Here is a 25,716-nt window from a genome sequence, read left to right on the forward strand (position 1 = left end):
TTCCTGAGACCTGTTCTCAGGAGGCTCACAAGCCCCACAGCCTCCCTGTTCCCTGAAAGAGGCCTAGTCATTTCTCCCACCCACCCCCAACTCAGTGTTCCCACCCAAAAGCAACAAGGAAGCCCATCAGCCTCTGTGTGGACAGCTCTGCAGTTCCCAAGAGAGCAAGGTGAAAGGAAGAGCAGAAAGGAAGAGGTGGCAGGCTTACCTTGCTGGAAAACATCTGCCAGGAGGGAGGAAGCAAAAGGGAGAGAGAAAATAAAACAATAGATTAATAGTGATGGCAACAATCCTGACGCAAAAACCCACAGCCGGCAAGCTAGGACTCTTCCTATAATATGCCCTTGAAAGTGGAGACAGTGTTTGGAACAAGGCTGCAGGGTTTACATCCAGATATACAACTCTGTGGTTTACTGTCCCCTACACCACATCTAGGAAGTGCTCGAAAGATGAGACGCTATGTCTTCTGTCTTACTGTTTGATTTTTATTGTAACACTGTGATTTACCAAGATGTTCATAATACACTAGTTTCAGGCATTACATTTCCCGACACCAATCCCACCACCAGTGTTACTTTCCCTCAACCAGTGTCCTCAGCTTTCCACCCACCACTCCAGCCTTCCCCCTTAGCAGGTTCAGACAAATTTACTTCACGTTGTTTGTTCTAAAACAAAGGCACTTGGAATTATCGAAACATAGAGCAATAAAAGTCAATGTGTGATCATTGTTATATCTCACAATGGTGTTAATGAAGTCACTGAGGATTACCTAGTACTTCTGTACTAGTTATGCCTTCTGTGTTATTGTTTAGACTTACTGAGATTGATGGTCTTCTATGCTATGGTCATCAGATTAGCTATGAATCTACTGGGCTGACAGTACTATGAAATTTGGAGCTATGGAACTGGAATGATTTGGTGGCTTAGCAGTTTGATGAGGTTCAGTTGTGGAACTGGATGGGGCTGCTGTGCCTTCAGGCAGAAAGGGGAATCTGCCCTCTCCCATTTTGAGATGGTCCCAGAGGCATCAGCCAGGACCTGTCTGTCTAGCTAGGAAGATTCAGTGGTATCATGTTTTTTTTTTCAAGATTAGTTATGAGTTGTTTTTCTGCCAGAGTTCCCATTTATAAGCATAGAAATAGTCAGGCTAATTTTATAGTTTGCACATAATCCATCTGGGTTTAATCCCAGCACCACACCCCCATGTCCTGGTAGAAGATCCCTGATCACAGATTCAGGAGTCAGTCCTGAGCACACAAACCAAACGAGACAGGATTTAGGCACCCAGTCCCAGGAGAGCTGCTGAGAGATTATGCCTTATGATTTAAAAAGACATCTGGAAAACATACAAAATACACATTTGAAATATTCTTGCAACGACCAAATAAAGTTAGGGTTATTCCTCTGGCTACAGAGGTGAGGAAACTAAGACTTCAAGAGAAGTCACTCCTCTCAGACTACAGAGAAATAAGAAAGGGGTGCACTGTGAAGTTCCCCAAATCACCTTCCTACTACACACACCTGAGATGTCTGAACTCATCTCAGATGTGATAAATAGCAACAGTAGCAGCAGACACAAAAGGAGAAATGGAGGACAGACCACAAAGGTACTAGAGTTCACTTGTTTAAATCATACAAGCGAACGATTAGTATGAGCTTGCCACATATAAGCCTTTGTACTGAGTTCCGCATCAAAATTAAAAGATGAAATATATAGTAATGTTTTAGCAAAAACTTGAGAGGTTATTATATACTGTGCACTAAATCTGGAATTGAGAAATATGTGTCCACCAACACCATGTATGGAAAGGTAGTAACAGGGGCTACGTGAGCAGGTCAGGGATCAGGAGTGGATGACTGGTACAGGAAAGGCCACAGATACCAACCACATTTTTAAAAATTTCATACCATTGCATAGTCCCTTTAGTTCCACCTATGAAGTACTGGAAGCTCATAGAACTGCTTGTCATAAGGTGCTCTGCATCACTGGTCCAAGCATTGAACCACCTAGCCAAGATGGCAAAATAAATATTACTGGGAGTGGCCCCAGAGGCCCTGGAACTAAAACAAAATAGAATAAGCAGTCACCACACACACCCACTGCATGACTCCTAACCTTGTTCACTGGGTTGTATCTTGTGTGTGTGTGTGTGTGTGTGTGTGTGTGTGTGTGTGTGTGTGTATGTGTGTGTGTCACCCAAAATAAAACTTTTTAAAAAATTTTATTGAATCTCCATGAGACAGTTACAAGCTTTCATGTTTAGGTAACAATCACACAATGATCAAACACCCATCCCTCCACCAGTGCACATTCCCCACCCCAATATCCCCGGAATATCTCCCCATTCCCACCCTCCCTTTGTCTCCATGGCAGACATGATTCCCCATGTTATCTCTCTACTTTTGGGCATTAATGGTTCGCAATACAGACACTAAGAGGTTATCATGTTTGGCCCTTTATCACACATCTCCTATCCCTACTGATTCCTCCAGCCACCTTTTTCTTAGTGATCCCTTCTCTATTCCAGCTGCCTTCTCCCCTTTGCTCATGAGGTAGGCTTCCAGCTATGGAGCAATCTATCGGTCCCATGTATCTACTGTCCTTAGGTGTCAGCCTCATGTTATGTTGTTTTATACCCCACAAATGAGTGCAGTCCTTCTATGTCTGTTCCTCTCTTTCTGACTCATTTCACTTAGCAAGATACTCTCCATGTCTATCCATTTATAAGCAAAGTTCATGACTTCATCTCCCCTGACAGCTGTATTCCACTGTGTAGATATACCAAAGTTTCTTGAACCAGTCATCTGTTCTAGGGCACTTGGGTTGTTTCCAGATTTTGGCTATTGTGAACAGTGTTGCAATGAACATATAGGTACAGATGTCATTTCTACTGTGCTTTTTTGAATCCTCGGGATATATTCCCAGAAGTGGTATTGTGGGGTCATATGAAAGCTCAATTTCTAGTTTTTGAAGAACTGTCCATATTGTTTTCCAGAAAGGCTGGACTAGTGGGCATTCCCACCAATAGTGAAAGAGTGTCTCTTTTTCCCCACATCCAAGCCAGCACTGGTTGCTTTTGTTCTTTGGAATGTGTGCCAGTCTCTGTGGTGTGAGATGATATCTCATTGTTGTTTTGATTTGCATCTCCCTGATGGCTAGTGATGTGGAGCATTTTTTCATGTGCCTTTTGGCTATTTTTATTTCTTTTGGGGGGAAATTTCTGTTCATTTCTTCTCCCCATTTTTGATGGGGTTGGAGGTTTTTTCTTGTACAATTCTACTAGTGTCTTGTATATCCTGGATATTAATCCCTTATCAGATGGGTACTGGGTAAATATTCTTTCCCATTCTGTGGGCTCTTTCTTTATTTTGGTCACTGTTTCTTTTGAAGTGCAGAAGCTTCTTAGTTTGATGTAGTCCCATTTGTTTATGTTTGCTTCCACTTGCATGGTCAGTGCTGTTTCATCCTTAAAGATGTTTTTAGCTTCAATGTTGTGAAAAGTTCTGCCTACATTTTCCTCTATGGACCTTATGGATTCATGTCTGATATCGTGGTCTTTAATCCACTTTGATCTGACTTTTGTGCCTGGCATTAGACAGATGAGAGCGTTCATTTTTTTTGCAGGTACCTATCCAGTTTTCCCAGCACCACTTGTTGAAAAGGCTTTCCTTGTTCCACTTCACATTTCTTGCCCCTTTGTCAAAGATTAAGTGGTCATAAGGGTTGTATCTCTTCCAGAACTGTCTTGTAGTATAACACTGTTTTGTCCTTCCTGCATAGCCTCAGGTAGGTTAGGTTTATTGGGTTGCTCCCATCACAGTGCTCCCACTCCTCTGTGTTTATTTGTAACTTCTTTCTTTGTTCTATTGACTTGTAAATATTGTTTTTCTCTTCTCCCTAAATCCCTTGCATAGTTTATTCAGAAGAATGTCCTTTTTGTAAGGACACAAGAAGACAGTATATGCTATGCTTTTGTAACATGACTCTCAGTGATATTTTCCTCTGGGGCATCTGTTCTCTGGACCTAAGCCTCAGCTGCCCTACTTCCTAGCACCCCCAAAAGCAGGGTCCCAACAAGGGACTGGATGGAACCAGGGCAAGCGGTAAGCTATGTGCTATCCTGGCATCAAGATGGGCCTAGCCAAAGTGCCATAATGCTTAACTATAAGTTAAGAGCTTGGTCAAGGACAAATGCTGTCATGATCCAAAAAAGCAGTAACTAGATTCGGACCCTGGTAGGGTTAGGAAAGATTAATCTGGCCTGAGCTCTGTAGTTTGAGTCTGTGGCAAGATGTTCCCAGGAGAGCTGCCCTACAAAGCCTCAATGTATCTCTTACTGTGTCTATACAAAAATAACTAGTATTAAGATGTTGAAAGAGTTATTGGACTAAGGTAAGGAGAAAAACACCTTAAGAGATAGTTTGCCCTTGGGCAGTAAGGAAGGGTTTTGGATTATCCTTAGATGATGTTTCAGCCCTTGGGCCTGGCACTCAGGAAGGGCTTTCTTATGTTGATTTGACTACCTAATTGAGTGAAGTGTTGGCTCAGAGTGCTGGGGAGTTGGAGAGTCTGGAGAGCTGAAGAGAGATGAGGGAGAGAACAGGGCGGCAAAACGGAGTGCGGAGAGACTAGCAATAAGGACAGAGAGAAGGATGTAGAAGAAGAATACAGGAGCAGGCGCGTGGAGAGAGAGAGAGAGCCCAGGCTGTGAGATGGAGCTCAGAGAGATGAGCAGGAGAGACCGGAGGAGACTGAATGAGGGGCATTGTGAGACTAGAGTGGGGGTTAAGAGAGACGCGGGCAGGCACATGGGAAGAATAGATTAAACGGCAACTGATCAATCAACCGGCTTGGCCCTCATTTCCTCCGCCATCTGCCCCATGGCCCGGGCCTCCCTGGATTGGGGGGTGGCCCGGGACCCCCTCAAACCTGGACAGCCAGAGGGAGAGCTGCCAGGGCCTGTCCTGGCCGCTTGGAGATTATTATACACTGTCTGAGTGGATGGCAGACAGAGAAATGGGTTCTAGTGTCTTAGCTGCTCAGCTGTGGTTGTGGGCATCATCCGAACGGGAGAAAGTCCTCATCTATTTATCCTCCACTGTGTGATGATAACCAAAGTCAATCCCACACTCTGCAGTGGATGGATATTTGGACTGTTCTCAGAATCCAGCACTGGCAATTAGGAATTCCACTGACTCTTTTCACAGCTAGCTGACGGGGAACACCACCATATGCTAGGTATCTTTTAAAGTCTCTCAAAAGACTTCAGTGTGACCCACATGAATTACCTCCCCAATCCCCAATACCCCTGAAATATGTGTATCTGTACACACTTTCTCATTCATGAGTTAAGAGAGAGCCCCAAGAGGACAGACAGCACCAACCTGACGTGATCTGGGCTCTGTCTGGTGTGATTATTATAAGTAGGTATGAAATTTATAGAAGACAGGTTGAGCATATGTATAAAAAAATCCAGTCTTTAACCTGAGGATATCACTTCCAGAAATTTAACATACATTAACTTTCAGAATTTTATTCTAATGCAAGTAGTAAAGAAGACAACAGAGATACTCATTATTGCATGATGTGTAATGGCAAAATCATGATTCTTGCCACTTAGTCGATAGTGGATCTAACCAAGAATAATATAGCCCAAGCAAAGGGTTATGGTACAGCCATTTTTATTGGTTATTTAAAGGTTGATTACTTTTGAGTAAAGATAATCCAATAGCACCATGGAGCATAAATCATGAACCCATCCCAATATGCATGCTCAAGATATCTCTACAAAGGAGGCTTAGTGATGACAGTCACAGAAATGCAGTATATAGGTTCTAAGACTCTGGGATCATTTTCTAAATTTATGTAAGCATTTCTGTATTATTTTCATTTTAACAGTGAATATGCCTTCCATTTAGAATCTGAATTTTAAAAGTTAAGTTATTTATGGATAGATCTGGAAGTGATTATGCTAAATGAAATAGGTCAGGAAGTGAAAGACAATTACTTGGATGGTTTCACTCATATGTGGAATATGATTAACTAAATCAAACCAACTGGCAAAGAAACAAAACTCACTCCTGGATTCAGTGAAAATGATGGTGGTTGCTGGAGGGAAAGTGGAAGGCAGTGAGAAGAAAAGTGAGAAGCGGATTTTTTGTTGGAGAAATTATGCTGGACTTTCAGTAGTGGGAATGCTATATATTAAACACATCTAGAGATGTGAAGCTACCCTTCCAAATTCTGTAACACTATGAGTGAATGATAATACAGATAATACAAGTAAAATAACAACATAATGTTTTCATCTTAAGAATTATATCATCAACATTAAATTTTGCTGCCAACTGTCCATTGAAAACATCAGTTCCCTTAGGATACAGAGAGCCAAGTTCCTTTAATAGTTGAGGAAAAAAATTACCTGGTAGAACTGACAAACTTTAAAAACAGAATACCTAGTATAATAGTTTTCATTCCACTGAAGCAAAGGTGAATCACCCCAAAAATATATCATTCTCACAGAACATATATGCTCCAGAGGGTGTACCCCAAAAGAGTAGCTTTGTTATAGGTAAGACAGACTACAATGCCCAGGGAGTTGGCTAAAACAATAGCTTTGCTCTCACACCCACTTAAAACCCAAATGGGATATGAGGGGGGACATATTTAATTTTTATTGATTTTTTTAAATTGACTCACTGTGAAACACACAGTTACAAAGTTGTTCATGGTTGGGTTTCAATCATAAAATGTTCCAACGCCCATCCCTCCACCAGTGTGCATTTCCCACCACCAACGACCCCAGTTTCCCTACTGCCTACCCCCACCCCACCCCAGTCTGCCACTATAGCAGAGACTTTCCTTTTCTCTCTCTTTCTTCTCTCTTCTCTCTCTCTCTCCCTCTCTCTCTCATTTTGGGAATCATGATCTGCAATACAGGTACTGAGAGGCTATCATATGTGTTCCTTTACCGACTTTTATCACGTAGTTCTTGTCCAGAGTGATAATTTCCAACTATCATTGTCACAGTGGTCCCTTCTCTATCCCAACCTCCTTCTCCCCCAGGACCTGAGGCCAACCAAACCTCTTGGCCCTTGTACTGCTGTCCTTGGGTATTAGAAGGAGGGACATATAGATGCCCTTATCAGAAAGGGCCAAATTCTCCTCTATGTACATGATACTGAAATCTCAGTAATTTATCAGCAGTACAAATTATGAGATGCAAATGTTTTGAAGACCACTCACCTCCCAGACCCTGGCACTCTCAAATGTTTTGGGCACCATAAGTAGTCCCCTAAATCAAACTTTTAGCCTCCTTAAATCGACCTCTTACATGTTGCTGAGTAGAAGGTCTGGTCTGAAGAAACACACCTGGAGGACCCTTCTCTGAGTCTTAAATGTCACAGCCTCACTCTAGCCCACGGGTGCACAGCGTGTTGTATGTGTAGCCCATGAATTCTGGAGGATGAGAACCCAACATCTAAGCCGATTTTGTAAGTTCTCACCACTTGCCAGGCACCCACACCACAGCATGTGTGGAGGAAAGGGCAGAAGAGCAAGACAGGTGTCTCTCCATTCTCATCTGGTCCAAACTTCTCATTTTACAGATGAGAAAACTGAGTCTTCTAGAAGCCAGAGCTGTTTCCCAAGGTCACAACATTAAAAGTTGAGTGGGGATGACTTGAGATTCATTTAACCTTAATGAAGCACAAAAATTCATCCCTATTATTAGCAAAGTACAAATTAGAGATTTATCATTCCCTCTAATGAATACAGACCAAAATTTCCAACCTTGAAAACATCAGGGAAATAAGATTAGGCTTTCAAATACGGATCCAGTCTCGACATCCGTCCAGAATCCTCAACCTGCTCTCTGGGGGTTTGACAGGGAGCACTTCCTTAGAAATTCAGTGCTGATTTGAATCACTGGTAAGTATCAGTGGGCAGGGATTTAGTGACCTTATTCCTTTTAATTCCATTGTAGATTTCAGGCTTTGGCAGACAAATCTTTATAGAGTACTATCCATCTTTTCTAATCCAAAAAAAAACTCTCTTGCTTTTTGTAGAAGGTACTTTTGATTTTTTCAAAACCCTTTTTTTCAGCTCCAATTCTATTTTGCACCTTTTTATTCAAATGTAAATTTTAATAAACACTGGTATAAATATTGCACCAATTTTTCACATGAGTTATCTTGTAATTTACACTCTAAGTTTACATTTTTTTGTGGTCTGTGGCATAAATCATTCCATTCATAGCATTATTTAGCCCTTTGCTTTGCTTTGTGTAATACTGGCTTGGGTGCCTTCTTGAAAATTTCACCTTTCCACACTGAAACAGACTCCAATAATCAATGAATAGAAGAATGGAAAATAAATGAGAAAATGGTAGATTCTGGAGTGTCTGACTACATTTTACCAACAAACAAAATGAGAATTTTAAAGGATATTAACCTTAGAAAAGAGTCTCACCATTTCCCCCTCTGTGTTCACCACCCCAGCTCCCACAAAAGAGAGAACAGTCATTCTAGAAATCCAAGAGTTAGGATCCGAGAGACAGTACTGTAGTTCACCTGTTTCTTTCCCTGGCACCACACATAGTTCCCTGAATACCACCAGGTGTGGTCCAACCCTCACCCCACCAAACACAATCCAAGAGAATCAAATGTAGTATTTCTCACCCCCTTTTAGTCTAACCAACTCCCAAGATTTCTTTGGGAGTCCATTGCCTCTTCTCTCAAAATTTGATTTTCCTCACTGATGACCTAACATCCACAGTGTGGTGCTGAGTACGTTGAGTTTGGCCACGGAAGCAAACACTGCCCCAGGGGCTGTGGTAGAGAGTTCCTCTGAGGCCGGCCGCCATGTTTTTCTGCTCTCCCAAGCATGGGTGACCACCTGAGTTCAGAACTGGGAGTCACCATTCTCACCACATTCAGGTTGAGTCCAAAGAACAGCAGGGACAGGCATGCAAAGGAAATGAACTCCTTCAGAGAGAGCTCTGCTCAGGCTTCCCCAGGGAGCAAACCTCAAGCCCAGTCCTTCACAGGAACAAAGAAAGCCTGTTCTCCAGCCCACCCCCACTCCCGGGAGCCATTCTGGTCCTATAGATAGATGAAAGGGCATGTATAAGTTGGTGACTCAGATGTGGAAAAAGGAAAATAAGAAGAAAGAGTTCAGATTTGCCCTCCCTAGCCTCCAATGTCCAGTTTCTTCCATGAGAAATGACCACCAAGGAATCTGCTTTCCTCCCCCACGGCCTCCCAGAGACTCATGCCTCGCCATCTTTAACGCACTAAATCCTCCAGAGACAGGGGTGGGGGAATCAGAAAAAAGACTGGATCATTTATTTTTATTAATAAGTTATGGCAATTAGGCTGGGTGATTCCTAAATGTTGCTGATTAAAATCTTACTTGAGTGTGACTCATCCACATGGCGAGTGTTTACCTCTATCAAGAATGATTTAACTATAGCCGGGCAAAACCCTCTTTTGTGCCTGGGTTAATAATTAGCAGAACTCAGAGACACAGGGGTTAAGTGCATGGGTAGGTTCTCCTTTATTTATCTATTGCTTTGTTTTATGAGGAGACCTGGATGGCAGTCTTATTGCTAATTCAGTCGGCCAGGAATAATTTACTATTTCAATCCCCAGTCCATAACTATGGTTAGAGAAACCCTCACTATTATTACAATATCACACTTAGCCCACACCCCACAGCATTCAAGATATGCCAAACAGTAAAGAGTGTGTGACTTCCAAAGGACTGGGGGAGGTGAAGTTACCAGTTCTCAAACAATGTAATCATACTACTCTCTCAATTTTGCTTTCTTTTCTAGGTTAAATTATATATGAGGGGAGTTTAGTTTCTTGAAAATGCATGCACTTAACTCCCTTTTAAGAAGTCTCACCTGGGGAGACAGCTGTCTTATGAGTCCTCCTGTGGTTTGAGCTACAGAAAGAAAATTCTCTTTCAAGTACAAGTGCTTTTACAGTAAAGCACTGTAAATTTTACTCGGACTCAACGAAGCAGGAGTATAGGGAGGGATGGAGGAACAACTGGAATGAACGCAGCTTCCCTGAACAGTGTCAGGTTGACCATTAATTGACATTCACTTTCAGATCAGCTGAAATCCCCTCTCTGCCTGATTCCAGAAATTGGAAAATTCTGTACATGGGCATGAAGAGAAAATAGAATTCAGTCCATACTCTTCCTGACATCTCTGCAAAGTGGAATCTTTTCTTTCTGGGTTAAAACATAGTTCTGCCCAGCAGCGTTTTGCTCTCGTGACCTGCCAGCACCCCAAAGTAGTTCTGCTTCTGATCCAGAAAGCCAGCTCCAAAACTGCCATCAGTCCTCCCTCAGGCCCTCCTCCTCTCCCAAGTAGGACCTGGTGAAATGCTACTATCATCACTATGGCCACTGGGTTCCAATGGCCTGGAGTAACTGTCACTCACCCAGTGGAATCTGGGTCTTGGAGTCTCTTCTCTTCTACAAAATGGGAGTGGTAGACAGAAGGTCCTTTCTTACTGGGGAGAAAGACTCCCTTACTGAGGACCATCACATCAGAAAATTTAATCATCCCAGAGCACAAGGACCTGGAGGTCACATAAGCCTAGTCCCTGTCATTTGGGGCTAGTCTTAGTTTCTTCATTTGTGAAGGGGGCGGGGATGGGGGAGTGGTAACAGAAGTTATCGCTCAGAATTCACACAGAGAACCATGATCATATATGTCAAACATGCAGTTGTGGTCTATAGCACACACTCAATAAATGAAAGCTAAGATTATTATACTAGGGGGCTGGGCCTTAAATGCAGTCAACCCTGGTTCTATCTCTGGTACCATATATGGTACTCCAAGCATCATCAGGAGAGATGCTTGAGCACAGACCCAGGAGTAACCTCTGAGCACCACCAGATGTGACCCACAAATAACAACAACAAAAAAGAAACAGCTTGCTATAATAATAAATATCAGAACAGGGGATCCAAGAGCCTAAGCCTTGAAGCTTGGCTAGTCCAAAATCTCACTGTAGACCCGGACAAATCAACCTCTCCAAGTCTTGCATTGCACATGAGCAACCTGCAGATGCTAGCGATCATTTTTGTGCTAGCTCTTAAATTGCCACAGAGATTAAATGGGGCAATGTGGGTAAGAGTACATAAGAATGAGTACTTAGAAAGACTTTCTATAAAAGCAAGTATTATTACCTCGCAAGCATTTATTGATTGCCTATATTTGAAAAACCTCTGCAACTTGTGGAGGATAGCAAAGGTATCATAAGAGGAAAGTCCACGAAAATAAAATGATCATTTTATTCCTTGGTGTTATCGTATTGATACCTATCATTGAGAAGCTCTAAAGCAATTCTTAAGTACTGCCTTATGAAGAAATGATTTTGAATCTTTGATCAGGGGAGCAACAGTTCCCGTGTTCCAAATCCATGATCTAAGTAAGGCATTGTGATTAGGATCCAGATCCAGGTCTTTCCCTTTGCCATCCGCAAGCCTCTAGCACTGCCCATCTCCCCTGGACCTGTCATTATTTCTCATGATCACCAGGTAAGTGATCATCCAGACCTCCTCGAGACTTTGGCAGTGATCATATCACACTCTCTGGTATGTATTTCTTTTTTTTTTAATTTTTATTAGTGAAACACCATGAGGTACAGTTGTAAACTTACAAATTTTTGTGCTTGAGTTTCAATTATACAATGATACTACCCATCCCCCCACCAGTGCCCATTTTCCACCACCACTGATCTCAGCGTCCTTCCCACCCCCCACCCCCCCATCCCACCCTGCCTCTGTGGCAGGGCATTCCCTTTTGTTGTCTCTCTCCTTTTGACTGGCATGTATTTCTAAGGCACATCCCTTATGTTTTAAATGCTCAAAACTACTTGGGGACAGCTGGTCTGAGATTCCCCTCTGCTCAGTACAGTGGGGTCCAATGAAGAATTCGCCTGAGAAACGTGTTCTGTTGAGGAAAGAGTTCTGTTGGTTGATTTTCTAAAGTCTAGTTTGCACCCACATTAGCGGTTCCTTCTGCCTAGGGGGGCAAGGGGCAGGTTGGGTGCTCTGAAGCACAACCAGAGTCCAGGGTTCTTCCAGAACTTCCACACAGCCTTCAGGACGCCACACAGGCACTAAGATTAGTTATCTGTGTCTCCAAAGCCAGACAATGTAGGTGCCATGCACTCTCCCATGTCTATGCCCTGCCAGCTTTTGCCAGGGCACTCAGACAGCTACAATGGAGCAGAGCCTTGGGGAGGTGCAGCGGTTAAGGGTTCACACCCGGTCTCCAGCCTGCCTGCCAAAAATGAATCTTTCTCAAATGCAGAAAGGTCTAGTCAAGTTCATGCTCCTTTATTTTTCTCCAGTTCATTTTGGATGCAGACCAAGTCAAGGTCTATCCCACCCCCTCACCCTTTTATCAGGTTAGAAATAAAGCCTGATACTCTGTGGTCCCTTGGCTCTGAAGACCCAGGACAAGGAGTAAATGTGTTTTATTTGTGGATGAGAAAAAAATAGTTTTAGAAGCTGAAGAGATAGTAGTACAGGGGCTAAGGCACTTGTCTCATTGCTGCCAACTCTTGTTCGATCCCTAGCACTGCAGATGGTCCCCTGAGCACTGCCAGGGAGTCGTTCCTAAGCCCAGAGCCAGAAATGGCCCTTGAGCACTGCTGGCTACATTACCCACCCACCAAAAAAAAGTATACTACTAATAATAATTTTAAGGTCTGAAATAGCTTTCAGGTACATTTTCTAGGGAATATTGCAACTAACAGCAGCTGGAGGCTGCCCGTTTGTAACCCAGGGTCCTCAACCTTTTTATATGTGCAAATGTGCACAGGCTCATGGATCAGTGTTTGGAAATCACTGTTCTCAGCCATTGGTCTACAGGAAATGCAGTGCCAGGGACTCAAGCTAACAAGTCCCTAGCATTTTTTTTATGACATTATATCCCTAGTATATCTCATTCCTGGCACAGAGGAATAAAGCTCTTAACTACTGAAAGAACATAAAAAAATAGATTTAGGAATAATACTTTTTATGATTGCATTCTGTATACTGTGAAAGTTATGTTCAAATCTGCTAGTACTTTATGGAGCTGATAAAGTAGAACAGTATGGTTTCCCAGCTAACAGTGTATTTTATATCCATTTAAAATGTTTTCTCTTAAATTGAATTACTTTTTGAGTAATTATAATAAGACTAATCTGGACTTAATGAATTCATGTACAAATACTTTAGACTACATTATTAAAACCTCTATGATCTGAAACTATATTAAACTCCATCCCTCTAGCAACCAGTGTTTTTCTTTGAAAAGAGCAGCATAGATGATTTTCTCTGAATTCCTTTGAATTAGCTGTGAAATCATAAGAAGTCACATCAATAGTTCAGACAAAAGAAGAGGTTTATAGGTAATAATGTCTTAGTGCCTGAAAACTTACATAATCACTAATTAGGGGTCACAGGAGGTATTTTATTTATCTGTTTACTTATATAATTGGGTATTGGGAGGGGGGGGCAAGTATTGCTCAGGAAATCTGGGGCCACTCTCATTGATATTCAGCCAACAAAGGAAAAAGGTTGAATGCCCAGACTCAGCTATGCTGAGGGTCTCCAGGGCTACATCTAGTGGTGCTCAGGGGTCCTGTAGTACTAAGAACCTAGGTCAAAGGCCTTCCACATACAAGATATGCACCCCTGGCCGCTGAACAATCATTTCCCCTGCCCACAAAGTATTTCTATTAATTACCTACCCACAAATTAGGTTGAGGAGTTGGGCCCTCTTTTGAAAATATCGGGTATTCTGAGAAGTAGACTCTAATACCACTACTGATAAATACCAAAAATGAGCGTGTGGGTGTCAAGCGAGCTTTATGTTCTAATAAAAAAAATCGTCAAACAAGATTATGTCAAATCTGAATTCTAGTTCTCAGTGTAGGCAAAGCCATTCATTCGTTTTGGGGGATTCAGCTTCTCCATCTGCATCTCCATCTGATTTTTACTAGATGATTTCTAAAGCCGTACCAGTTCTAAAACACGATAGTTTTAAGTTTAAAATTATACACATTATATCAAATGTGCTCTTATTGCATATAGCTTAGTCCTCATCTTACCCATTCTGAATTACATTCACACACAAAAAATTCATTCCCTGTAATTCATATACATCCACAAACACATCCATAATAAGGCTAGTGATTTCAAATTTATCCCAAGATATCATCTCAGTAGTAAACTAGTTTTCCTATTACAGATAAATTATAAGTCACCTGAAATCTTTTAAGGTTACAGTACCATCTTGAATCAATTCCTACTCCTACCTTCCCTCTCTCCTTTCCACACCCCTCCTCTCCCCAACCTACACCCCCGACACAGGCACACCCAACAGAGACTTTCTGCAAGATGGGTTTTCATCTCCATTTCCAAGTGAACTGATTAGTTTTATCACATCTGGATTCCTCGGGTAAGTCTGTGAGATGCTGGTTTTAATAGAGTTGGCTACCTAGACTCCTACATTCAAACAAGTTATTTACAAATGTCCAGAAGGATAAATCTCCTCTGGCCAGGTGATCATGACTGGGATAGACAAGGTTAAAGTAAACAGAAGACAGTGGCCATCATCATTATTTTGATGGCTTGTCACAAATTACTATCAGGAGAGTTCCCAGGAGCCAGAGACAATTAAAGTCTGAGCTTAGTGAAGTAGCCCCTACATCAAGTACTGCTGATTAGGTTGATTTAAGAATAAATATGTTTTGGCAAGTTTCTAAAGGGGGGGGGGAGTAGTGGTGGAGATGGCTGGCCACATGCAACACTCTAGCATCCCTATTTTCATAAAAGATGGGTTCTGTCCTGCCCCCACCATAAATTCTGTGAAGAAACAGGATCAATATTTAAGTACTCGGAAGATCCCAAAAAGCTCCCAATAATCTTAATAATTCCTTTCTATTCCAAAGTTCTACAATAGACTTTGCTCAATGTTATTCAAATGCTGATCTGTAATTTTGTTGTACCTGTACTAGGTCCACATGGTTCTCCCTCCTTCCCTCCAACTAAGCTGAAGTTACCATGATTGATACCAGTGTCCAGAACAGGATATTAGCACACAGTAGGAACATTTCAATATAAATTCTGGTACCTGTACTAGGTCCACCTGATTCTCCATTCATCCCTCCAACTAAGCTAAAGGTATCATTATACCCGGGATCAGAATAGGATATTAGCACAGAATAGGAGGATTTCAATAAAATAACAAAGGTTTTTAATATATCTGATTCTATTTTAAGTGCTTTATATGAATTGCCTCCATCTTCTCAATCACTGTAAAAGTAGCAATTTGGGGTAAGAAATATAGTACAGCAGATAAGGTGCTTGCTTTACACACAGTACACCTGGGGTTGAACCCTGCCTGAGCACCACACAGGGTCCCCCAAGCACCACCAAGAGTGATTCCTAAATGCAAAGCTGGTAGTAAGCGCTGAGCATAGCTAGGTACAGCCTAAACACAAACCAAATAAAAAATAATAAAATAGTGGCTAGCACTATGTCACAGGCACAGAGAAGTCAACTAAAGTTGTCAGAGGTCACCAGAAAGCATAGGAGCTGGGATACAACCAAATGGATCTACAGACTCAACACAATCTCTGTTCTAATCCTTCCAGGAATTTTACAGGAAATAAGAATCCAACTCTAAACTGTGTAAGAAACAGAGGAACCTAGGATCGCCAGATAGCTTTTGAAAAAAATAAGAGGGAAGTTGGAGGACTAACACTACTCCTCTTTCAGACATCATAAGGTTACAGTAATCAAGCAAGAATGCTAATAGCATTTGGACAAACAGATCAATGGAGCAGAACAGAGAGCTCAGAAACAGACTTGTAATTTGATTGTTCATGCAACCCAATGGGGAAGGGAAAATCTCTCCAAGGAATGGTGAAAGGACATCCAGAGATGTTTTGTATTGTTTGTTGAAACACAAACAAGTTCCTCTACTTCACACCACACACAGAAATTAATTCACAATAAATTATGGGGCCAAAGAAATGTGAAAACTGTAATTTTCCAGAAACTGTCACTGTCATTGTCCTCCCATTGTTCATGGATTTTCTCGAGCGGGCCCAGTAACGTCTCCATTGTGAGACTTGTTGTTACTGTGTTTGACATATCGAATACGTCACGGGTAGCTTGCCAGGCTTTGCCGTGCGGGCGAGATACTCTCGGTAGCCTGCCGGGCTCTCTGAGAAAACAACAAGAAAATACTCTCAAGACTTGGAAATGGAACAAAAAAATTGTTCATTTTTGAGGGCCACACCCGGGCTTGCACAGTGCTTACTCCTGGCTCTGAATTCAGGGACCACTCTTGGCAAGCACTGGGGACCATTCAGGGATACAGGGATAAAACCTGGGGCAGTCACATGCAAGGCAAGCACCTGACCCACTGTGCTAGATCTCTGATCAGTGCAAAAATTTCTTACAAAACTGAAAGTTAAACCAAGAAAATATTGAATAAAATTTCATCAAAATTATTGACTGCTCACAAAGCACACTTTTCACTTAATCACTTAATCACTTAACTTCCCGTTAGTCGGCGATTTGCTCGAGCGGGCGCCAGTAACGTCTCCATTTGTCCCTGTCGCGTGCTAGTGTAGCCCAATGGCATCTGTTCGCTCCGGGAACATGAAGGGCCTCAAACCGATCGTTCATGATCTTCAGGAAGAAGTCTGACCATCTGGTAGGTGGGCGGCCACGCGGTCTCTTGACATCCCGTGGAATCCAATCAGTAACAGCTCTAGTCCAACGGTCGTCTTTAAATCTCATTACGTGACCAGCCCATCTGATTTTCGACACCTTGGCAAATGAGACAGCGTCCCTGATCCTTGATCGTCGACGGATGTCAGAACTCCGGATTCGTTCTCTCAATTGAGTGAAACGTGATATTCCAAGCATAGCTCTTTCTATTCTTCTTTGGGAGACCTGAATGGCGTTCTCATCTTGTTTGCGTAGGGCCCAGGTCTCTGAGGCATATGTTAATGCAGGAAGAACAGTGGAATCAAAGAGATGTGCCCGGAGCCGGAGGTTCTTCGTCCTCTTAGCTATTTCTTCGACGTTCTTGAAGGCGTTCCAAGCCGCTCTCTTCCTCCTGCGCAGCTCGGGTGCCAGGTCATTTGTCATGTTGACCTCTCGACCTAGGTAGACATAGCTGTTGCATTCGGAGATGGTCGTTCCATTGAGAGCGAATGGGGCGTCAGGAACAAGGCTGTTTCTCATAAACATTGTCTTCGTAAGATTCAGCTGTAGTCCTACCTTTCCACACTCACGGTCAAAGTCGGCCAGCATTTGTGCCGCTTGGCTGATGTTTGGTGTTATTAAAACAATATCATCAGCAAAGCGGAGGTGGTGTAATTGCCGACCATCTATCTTCACTCGCATTCCTTCCCATTCCAGTCGTCGCATGATGTTCTCGAGGGTGGCACTGAAGAGTTTCGGTGAAATGGTATCACCCTGCCGCACCCCTCTCTTGACATCAACGATCACTTCTTTGTAGAATGGTGAGATCCTGGTAGTGAATCCGCAATAGAGCTCACGGAGGATCCTGATGTATTGGGCTTGAATGCCCTGATTGGCTAGGGCTTCAATGACCGCTTCCGTCTCAACAGAATCAAAGGCCTTCTTTAAATCAATGAACGTTAAGCAGAGCGGCATCTTGAACTCCCGAGAAACCTCAATGAGCTTGGTTATTGTGTGGATATGGTCGATGGTGCTGAATCCTTTGCGGAACCCTGCTTGCTCGCATGGTTGTCCTTCATCTAGTGTTCTGCCAATCCTATTCAGGATGACTCGAGTGAACAACTTGTAGATGACAGACAATAGGCAGATCGGGCGATAGTTGCCAATGTCATGGATGTCTCCCTTCTTGAACAGTAGTACGGTCCTGCTGGTTTTCCATTGGGACGGAACCTTGCATTCAGACAGGTAGCGAGTGAAGAGCCGAGCCAGTGTATTGATGAGTACTGACGGCAGGTTCTTCAGGTGTTCAGGTCTGACCTTGTCTGGGCCGGGTGCTGTTTGTTTCTTTACCGACGAAATGGCGTGTCGGATTTCGGAGGGGAGAACGTTGGGAACAACATACCCATCCTGTGGAATTTGGTATGTTGGCAAGTGGACATGGCTATCAAAGAGATTTGAGTAGAAGTCATGGATAATCTTCTCCATTGCCGTTCTGGAGGATGTGATGGATCCATCAGGACGTCGGAGGACAGTCATCTTGGTCTTATAGTTGGCGAAGGACAGGCGGGCCTTATGAATACTTTTCCCGGCTTCTGCCGCATCTACCAGTACTTCTGCTCTTCTCTCTTTAAGGTCTTCCTTGATCGCATCTCTGCACTGCTTTGCAAGCTCGGACGTTAGCTTGCGGTTGCCTGAGGCATGCGCCAAACCACGCTGGCGAATTAGCTCAAGAGTTTTCGAAGATAGGCGACTTTTTGTGGCTATCTCTCTCTTGGCGTTCCTTGCACATTCATGGAGGTGCTGAACCAGTCGATCGTATTCCTCGTCAATGTTGTCAACAATGGCATCTTCCCATGTTGCCGCAATAGTACCAAAGAGTTCCCAGTTGGTGGTCATTCTGGGAGTTCTCTTTTTGAACTTTGCAGCCCTTTCTCCCCGCTCTGTGAAGTGAATTTGTTTCGTGAATTTGTTTTGTTTTGCTTTGGGGGGCAAACCTGAAACCTGGTGGTGCTCAGGGCTTACGTTCAACTCTCTGCTCAGGGATCACTCCTGGAGGCATTGGGGAACCATATACGGTGCGGGGGATCAAACCTGAGTCAGCGCATACAAAACAAATGTCTTACTCACTGTACTATCTCTTGGGTATCTATAGCACAGCGGGTAGGGCGTTTGCCTTACACGCGACCAACATGGCCAACCTGAGTTCGATTCCTCCGCCCCTCTCGGAGAGCCCGGCAAGCTACCGAGAGTATTCCATAAGCCAGACACAGTAACAACAAAGTCTCCAATGGAGACGTTACTGGGCCCGCTCAAGCAAATTGAGGATCAACGGGAGGGCCTTTACTTTACTTTACTTTACTTTAGGAAATTAATTAATTTAATAATATCCATTGAGAAAATACTCATAAAACATATATCTAACAATGATCTCATGTATAAAACTCTCAGGGTGGCCAGGGCGAGGCCCTGACGGCTCTTCCCCTAGTTGCCCGGGTACCGGTGGGCCCAGGGCCACTTCCCCATGGGGCAGACGGTGGAGGAGATAAGGGACAAGCCGGTTGATTAATCACATGCAGTTTATTCCATTCTCATTCCATTCACTCCTGTCTCTCTCCTTCTCTCCCAGCCCCGATCTGGAACCCCTTTCTCCTCTTGGCTCTGGCTCTGGATCCTGATCCCTCAGGCCACTCTTACAGTCTCCTTAAATCCCCAAACCATTAGGGGCTGGGCTTACCCATAGGTGTGGTCACCATCAATAGGGGTAAAGTTCTTCCCCTCAGGGGATGCTCCTTCTAGGACAGATTCTCTTTCAGCAGGATGACTCACCCAAGAGCGGAATCCCATGAGTGTGTTTCTCCTCTCCTTGTCCAACAAGCATATAAGCATTCATAATATTAATCATTTTGTATGGACACAGTAAGAGATGCATTAAGCTTGTAGAATTGCTCTCCTGGGGTCATCCCGATCTCAGACTACAGTGCTCAGGCCAGATTAATCTTTTTTATCGTTAGCAGGGTTCTAGTCTCGTCGGTCTTTTGGATCATGACTACATTTGTCCATGATCAAGCTCTTAACTTATAGTTAAGAATTGTGGCACTTTAGCCAGGTCCATCTGGATGCCAGGGTAGTACATATCTTACTGTTTGCCCTGGTTCCATCCAGTCCCTGGTCGGAACCCTGCTTTTGGGGGCACTAGGAAGTGAGACCCATTATAATTACTGTAATTACGCCTCAGAGACCTGGGTCCTACAAAAACAGGATGAGAACGCTATTCGGGTCTTCCAAAGAGGAATCGAAAGAGCTATGCTTGGAGTAACCTGTTTCACTAAAATGAGAGAAAGAACCAGGAGTTCCGACCTCCATCGACAATCAAGAATCAGGAATGCTGTCTCATTTGCCAAGGCGTCAAAAATCAGATAGGCTGGACACGTAATGAGATTTGGAGATGATCGCTGGACTAGAGCCATTACCGACTGGATTCCACAAGACGTCAAAAGATTGCGTGGCCGTCCACCTACGAGATGGTCGGACTTCTTCATCAAGACCCTGAACAATCGGTTTGAGGCTCTTCGTGTTCCTAGAACGAGCATAAGCCATTGGGCTACACTAGCACGCGACAGGGACAAATGGAGACATTACTGGTGCCCGCTCGAGCAAATCGACTATTAACAGGAAGTCAAATGATCAAGTGTTTCATCTGCAAATCGATGAGTAACAGGATGTCAAGTGATCAAGGAAGTGAGGGCAACTGAGGCTTAAGTTGAGAAAGCAGATGCCCAGGAATGAATAATATTCTAAACCAATTAAATCCCAAGTTACAAAAGCATAATATTAATTGTCTTCTTGTGTCTATACAAAAGGACATTGCTTTAAAAGACGGAAGTAGAGGAGAAAGGCAATATTAACTTACAATACAAGTTCAGTGTCCTAGAAAGATCTGACCTTACAAATTAACAGAATCTGATTAGGGGGAAAAGCTGATTAACTGATTGGGAAAGAGAGCATAGAGAAGTGGTTACAGATAAACAAAATAATGGGAGTAACTCTGGAGCACTTTGATGGGTGTGACCTGATAAACCTAAGCTCTCTGTGGCAAGGGAGAAAGGACAAAGCAATGCTATCCTACGATCTGGTATCATGAATATTTCAAGAAGTTCTTACATTTACTGATATAAAGACATACAACCCAACTTTCAAAAAGGGCACAAAATTTGAACAGTCAAAAGTAAGACAGACCAATGACCTAGAAGCACATAAGTAGTATCATGAGGTATGCGGGATGTGAAAATTAAAACCACACTGATACATCACTATGGACTCACCAGAATGGCTAAATTAAGAGATTCATAACATCAAAGGCTGGTGAGGATAAACAGCAACTAAAATGGGTAGATTGTGTGATCCGTGAACTGTATCTCAATGAACAGTCCTAATAATTAAAAATGTCAACCTCTGCTTCTCTGGGCAACAGCTGGGCAAGTCAATCTCTCAGAACTGCATCAGTAATTCATCCTATGAACAGATCAAAAGGAGCAGAAGTAGTTGCCACACTGGGCCCAGATGAATGACAGCACCTTGTATTCTCAAGGAATCACCACCGGGCAACATCATTCTAAAACCAACCATGTACCACACAGAGTCCTTAAGTATGTCTGAACTGGGATGTATTTCAGGACGACATAGTGAATTTCAAAGAGACTTGGTCTGCAACACACGAAGGCATTAAGGCAACTCCTTGATAACAATTCACATGGAATAACAGCTGAGAGAATATCTGAAACAGACTGGGTGGCATTCAATATCATCATAAAACTGAATTTCACCTGTGATTTTGAATTATTTTGCAGATGCTGCTAGCAAATGTGGAATGATATCTCTGGGTCTCTTTCTAGGGTTACTGGATAGCTCTGGCTTGGAATTTTAAACTTAAGTAAATCGTTAAAACTTTCTTGATCCCCAGTGTTTGGAAGGATTATTGTATTCAGGCTTCTAAATGGTGATTTACTTTGAAGTCCACTCAGCAGTTAGAAAACGCCTGCTGCTCCGTGATTAGGGAGGCACAAAAGGGTCCTTGTCTGCCGCTCTCCGCCAACTGGTAGCTTGGACGGGAGAGGAAGACACTTGTTGGCCTTTTAAAGAGTGGCGTGCGGAGTCTTCACAAAGCACAAATGTTTCCCAAATAAGGCAGGCCCAGAAAACTTCCTCTGAACTCTTCAGCACGTCTGATCAAAGGCACTGCCTTCAGAACAAGACTCAAGACAGACCCCTCTTTGCACAAAACTTCTCCTCAGTGGGGTCGCTTCTCGAGGGGACTGTGCATGTCATCTGGGAGAGTTCACCCCACTTCAGGGAAGCCGGGATTGTTTAGGAAGCATTTTGCTTCTCCTGCCTTAGGGCGGCTCTTGGATGGTCACATCCACGGACAATCAAGCTGGAAGGTTCAGGTTCTGCTGCAACTTCCAAAAATGCCCCAGAGATGTATCTGAGTCCCAAGAGAGGGCTCCCAGATGTGGGAGAACAGAGGCTCTGGAGATAAAGCTGTTACTATGGATACCTCGGGTGCCAAATGTCTGAAGAGCAATGTTGGCCGACACTCACCCCACGCTTCTGGAGTGAAATAAAGCAGGACCGAGGCGGTGGGGAGGTCTTGCTGTGGTCAGAGCCATGAATGCTGGTGAGGGACAAAGTCACGAGGCTTTGCCCTCCCTGAGCAGAGTTGGGGGACCATCCTCAAGCTATGGGCACAGCCAAGATTCTTACAATGGCACCAGGAACCAGAATCCTGCCTGCTCAGATGAATTACTGTCAAATTCCTGCACTTAGTTTTGTTCAGAATCACCAGTACAGTGAAACGGAAGATGGTCTATGTATTCACTAACTATCCTCAATCCTTAACTGCTCCAGTGCATGCAATGGGCAGAGATGGGGAAACGGCCGCTGCTCCATCATGGGGACCCCCAACTCTTTGACAAACTTATAAGCACTTCACCTCCTCCCCTACTAGTTCCTGCAGCAGACCTTGCATCATGCCCAGACCAGGCATATGCAAAGAGAAGTACACCATCAATCCTGTGTTCTAGTATGAACCTCAGTGAGTGTCCATCAACCGAGTCAGTTGAAAGGGCCAGTGCTTGGGACAAAATTGCACTGTAAAGAACAAAGTTCATTTCAGGAATCAGCCCGTGGCTGTGACATCTCCAAATTGCAGCCACTGTTCCCAAATGTACCTGATTTTTCAGTTTCTGAGGAAAGGGCTGTGATGTGGCTATTTCCAGATGGACTGTTGCAGGGCCTGGCTAATCAAAGCCTTCATTTCCCACTTCCCCTGCACCACTCTCATTAACTCTGTCTGGGACTCGGGAAGCAACTGGTTAGCTTAGAGAGTGTGATTTGGAAAAGTTGAGGAAATTACAATGTAAATGTCTTCAAAGGCCACCAACGGTCTCTGAAAAAGAGGCTAAAGGGGCCTCAATCACCATCCCGCTGAAGATTCGGAGGAAGCCGGAATGGCTCCAAGGACTAACTCTATTCTCTCTCGACCTTTTTCTATCTCCACTGTGGCAGGCAGAGCAAAACCCCTCAAATATGTCCGTGTTCTAATCCCTAGGGCCTGGACCTATGTTACATTGCCTAGGCAGGAAGATTAAATGAAGGATCTTGAGATGAGGAATTGTCTTGAATAATCGAGGTGGGTCAAAGATAATCACAGGACGCCATAGAAGCAGAGAACATTTCCCCTGAGAAATATCCAGGCAGAAAAAAGCGATGCTATATTATACTTGAGATGAAGGAAAACAGTCACAAGCCCAGAAACATAAGTGTCCTCTGGAAGTTGGAAAGGGCATGGAAATGGATTCCCCTTTGATTATCCAGCAAGTACACAGCTCTGCTCCCACTTCATTTGGGCCCATTAAGATCCCGTCTCAGCTTCTGGCCTATAGAACACGCAGTAATGGCGAAGACATTAAGTTTGAGGGAATTTGGTAGAACAGTGATAGAAAACAAATATGCTGGTTATGCACAATCAAATGATGGGATGGTCTGACAGTGATGCCAAGTGACCAGGATGGTGACAGTCAAAACAGCTGGAATAAATAACTAACAAATAAGTTTTGTGCAAAAGAAATCAGAAGTATTTTAATGACCAAATCTATGGGTACAGCCAGCACAAGCTGCATGAGAGTCCAGGGCCACTAAAGAAATAGCCAATGCTTCAGACTGAAGTCTGTTCTTGATCATCTGAGGCTTGCTCTGCACTGACAATGCTATCATCATATAGGGCCCACTGTGCCACATAGATGACTGGGGAAATGATGTCCCCTGAATCTTGGTCCTAACAGCGCCACCAAGTTCAGATGTCCATTTCACACCAGGACATATTCAGTGAAGCAGATACTTATAGTGGATCCTAATACAAAGGAGATGGTTTCTAATATATTGTAACTCATAGCCCCTCCCACCCCTGCTTCTATACAAGCTGTACGTATACACTGGTAGGACTGCCCTTCCCTAAGGCATACTTCCAGCAGATATGCTCGTGCCCAAATATTATCAGGTTCATGACGGAGGGGTGGTGAGACTGAGGCAATGAGAAATATCCTTCCTCCTCTTCTTTTCCCTCAAGGATACATTCTAGTTTGTGTTAAGCAGTTCTATTATCTGTGTTCCCTGGTACATGGACCACCCCTGACCCCAACCAGGCAATCTTTAGGAGGTTCGCAGAAATCTAGAAGCAAGTTCCTAACTGCATCTTTGACTCAGGATTCCCAAGGAGCTTCTTTTGACCATTTTGTGCTTTGCTAAACCAACTGATCTCCCAACACTGGGAGACCTCAGTCATTGTTTAATCTCATCTACCTAAAGGGTAGCATCTAACAGCAAGAGAGTAACCAAGGACTCAAACTCAGGTTACTCTCACACAAAAAATCCAAGCTCTTTACACTATACTGTTAGTTTCCCAACACTGACACTGTTTTCTCCCCCAGGACTTTCTGGAAATGTGCTACAACAATGCAGTTTTACACAGAAAGAGTGTTCTACATTCAGGTTCTGGGTGAAAATCTATCTTCCTAGCGAGCTCAAGGAAGGCATCTAGATAACATAAACAAGACCGGTTTCAAACTCTAGAAATATTTACTGGACAACCCTGAGCCATTGCCCTGACCTTTCTGAAAGAAACGGAGCATGCACGCAGGTACCTGTACATGCATACAGTGACTTTAACCCGAGAAACAGAATTGGTACTATATCAAAGCAATCACGGGGCAAAGTATTACATTAAAAAACAGACAGCTGCTAGAGCTGTGAGTTCCATAAGGTTCAGAGAGAAGATGCGCTCAGAACAGAGACAAAAGGAAGAGGCACACACGGGGAATGCAAAGCATGGCAAGATAAGTGAACACCCTGGTTCTCTCAGGGGAGGAGAGACTGCAGACAGACAGATCTTGGAAAGAAGCATGGGGCCAGATTCCAGCAAAGGAAACTTTCTTTGCAGTGGCAAGGAAAACTTGGACTTTTCAAACACTGTTTTAAAAGCACATAGGATATATTTATAATATGAAAAAAAGTATGATATATATGACATCTATGTCTATACTTCAAAATGTATAAAATACATTTATATTTTTATAAACATATCATTTCAGTTCATTCCATGGGGGTGGGGGGGAATAAAGACTGCAGAGAAGAGAAGTAAACTCTTTGCTGGAATTCCTGAAGGAAGTATTGGAATTGCTGATGGTGGATGGATCCCTAAAAGGAAATAAAAGAGCCACAAAGCCTGTCCTCAGAACTGTTTCAAGTGCCAGGGAGCTCTGATAAAGAGCTGAGATTTTCGAGTCCAGCTCTTTTTCCTAGCTGGCCCAGGCATGTGAATCATGGAAAGTTCCTTAGTCTCAGGTCTCTCATGTCTTATAATGAGGTTGAACTCAACAACACAGCTAACAGCCCATGGCCTCTAAAAGGTCATGACTCAA

At 43.4% G+C, this 25,716-nt stretch overlaps 1 protein-coding gene across 4 annotated transcripts in view; it reads right to left on the bottom strand.

The window, feature by feature from the left end:
* The window catches only part of GFRA1 (GDNF family receptor alpha 1), a 231,242-nt gene that overhangs the window by 158,428 nt on the left and 47,098 nt on the right, over positions 1-25,716 (bottom strand). For 3 of the 4 annotated variants that reach the window (XM_056120569.1, XM_056120568.1, XM_056120567.1), the window contains exon 5: positions 209-223. The exons of the other annotated variant lie outside the window; for it this stretch is intronic. In XM_056120569.1, coding sequence (XP_055976544.1) covers positions 209-223 — 15 coding nt within the window. The remainder of the gene's footprint in view (positions 1-208; positions 224-25,716) is intronic. 4 annotated transcript variants of the gene reach the window in all.

Source organism: Sorex fumeus, unplaced genomic scaffold, assembly GCF_029834395.1.
Source record: "Sorex fumeus unplaced genomic scaffold, SorFum_2.1 ptg000043l, whole genome shotgun sequence".
Classification (NCBI taxonomy): Eukaryota; Metazoa; Chordata; class Mammalia; order Eulipotyphla; family Soricidae; genus Sorex; species Sorex fumeus.